This window comes from Musa acuminata, chromosome BXJ3-9 (genome assembly GCF_036884655.1).
Source record: "Musa acuminata AAA Group cultivar baxijiao chromosome BXJ3-9, Cavendish_Baxijiao_AAA, whole genome shotgun sequence".
In the NCBI taxonomy this organism is placed as follows: Eukaryota; Viridiplantae; Streptophyta; class Magnoliopsida; order Zingiberales; family Musaceae; genus Musa; species Musa acuminata.
This window is the reverse complement of record NC_088357.1, coordinates 40236328-40237253: the sequence shown is the minus strand read 5'-3', so window position 1 is coordinate 40237253 and position 926 is coordinate 40236328. Positions and strand designations below refer to the sequence as shown.

Genomic DNA, 926 nt, shown 5'->3' with positions numbered 1-926 from the left:
GATTCTGGTTGAAGATGTCGGTGTCGATGCCAGAGTACTCCGCAGATAGCATTGCAAGCCGCTTCTTTCAGCGTATGGACTGAATCCAGGAAGATGATCTAACAAAGATAGCTTCTTTCATGGAAACGATCGGTTTAATGCTTCTATACACAGAGTCGGATCAGACAATGTCTGATCGCCTCGTTACAACTCGGTACTAATTGGTCAGCCACGACTAATGCTTGATTTCTTCCTCTCACGAGCTGCTCATTCTTGAAGTGAGAGAGGCGAAGGCATCTTCGTTGCACGGAACCCTAAGCATTCCTCGGGGGTGCTCGAAGCCATATTCTTCTGCAGCCTTGTGGAGCAAGCTCTGGAACAAAGGATGCTGCAGGTAGGAGAGAGGGACGACGAACCGCTTCTCCATGTCGCCGACGTACACCGCGAAGTGCCCCTTCGGCACATCCGGCGCCAACGAGTGGTGCTTCCTGAAGGACCGTTGAAGCGTCTCCTTCATGCGGATCACTCCTGCCAATCGAAATCCCATGGCTCTCTCTTCTTCTTCTTCTTCTTCTTTCCGAGAGCTGGTGACTGCCTGTGGAGGTCGAGTGAGTGCGTACAAGACATACATATAGAGAGAGAGAGAGAGAGAGAGAGAGAGAGAGAGAGGGGAGTGAAGTGAAGTAAATTGTTGGGCACGTACATGTTACTGAATTCCACGAATCGAGACAGTGCATGTCCCAGGATCATGTGATCTTTGATGTTACCTCCCTCTCAAGCTGCTCGCTGCATGAGGGTGCCTTCACAGAGATCATGTTTCCCAATACCCTCGTGGTTTCAGCAAAACTGAGGGCAGAGTCTACTGGTTTGAGGAGGGGTGATCATCATCTCCGAAGCATCCTTTGTCGATTCTTCACGTGTGTTCCCCCTCATCGACCTGTTCATCC

The 926-nt window shown here is 50.5% G+C and overlaps 1 protein-coding gene across 1 annotated transcript; it reads right to left on the bottom strand.

The window, feature by feature from the left end:
* Nucleotides 1-235: 235 nt before the first annotated feature.
* Nucleotides 236-526, bottom strand: LOC103998582 (auxin-induced protein 15A-like). Its single transcript, XM_009420082.3, has one exon. It carries the CDS (start codon nucleotides 524-526, stop codon nucleotides 236-238), a length of 291 nt encoding a protein of 96 aa, XP_009418357.1.
* Nucleotides 527-926: the final 400 nt, after the last annotated feature.

Coding starts and splice junctions, on each gene's coding strand:
- LOC103998582 (XM_009420082.3), bottom strand. CDS start 526: ATGGGATTTCGATTGGCAGGAGTGATCCGCATGAAGGAGACGCTTCAA.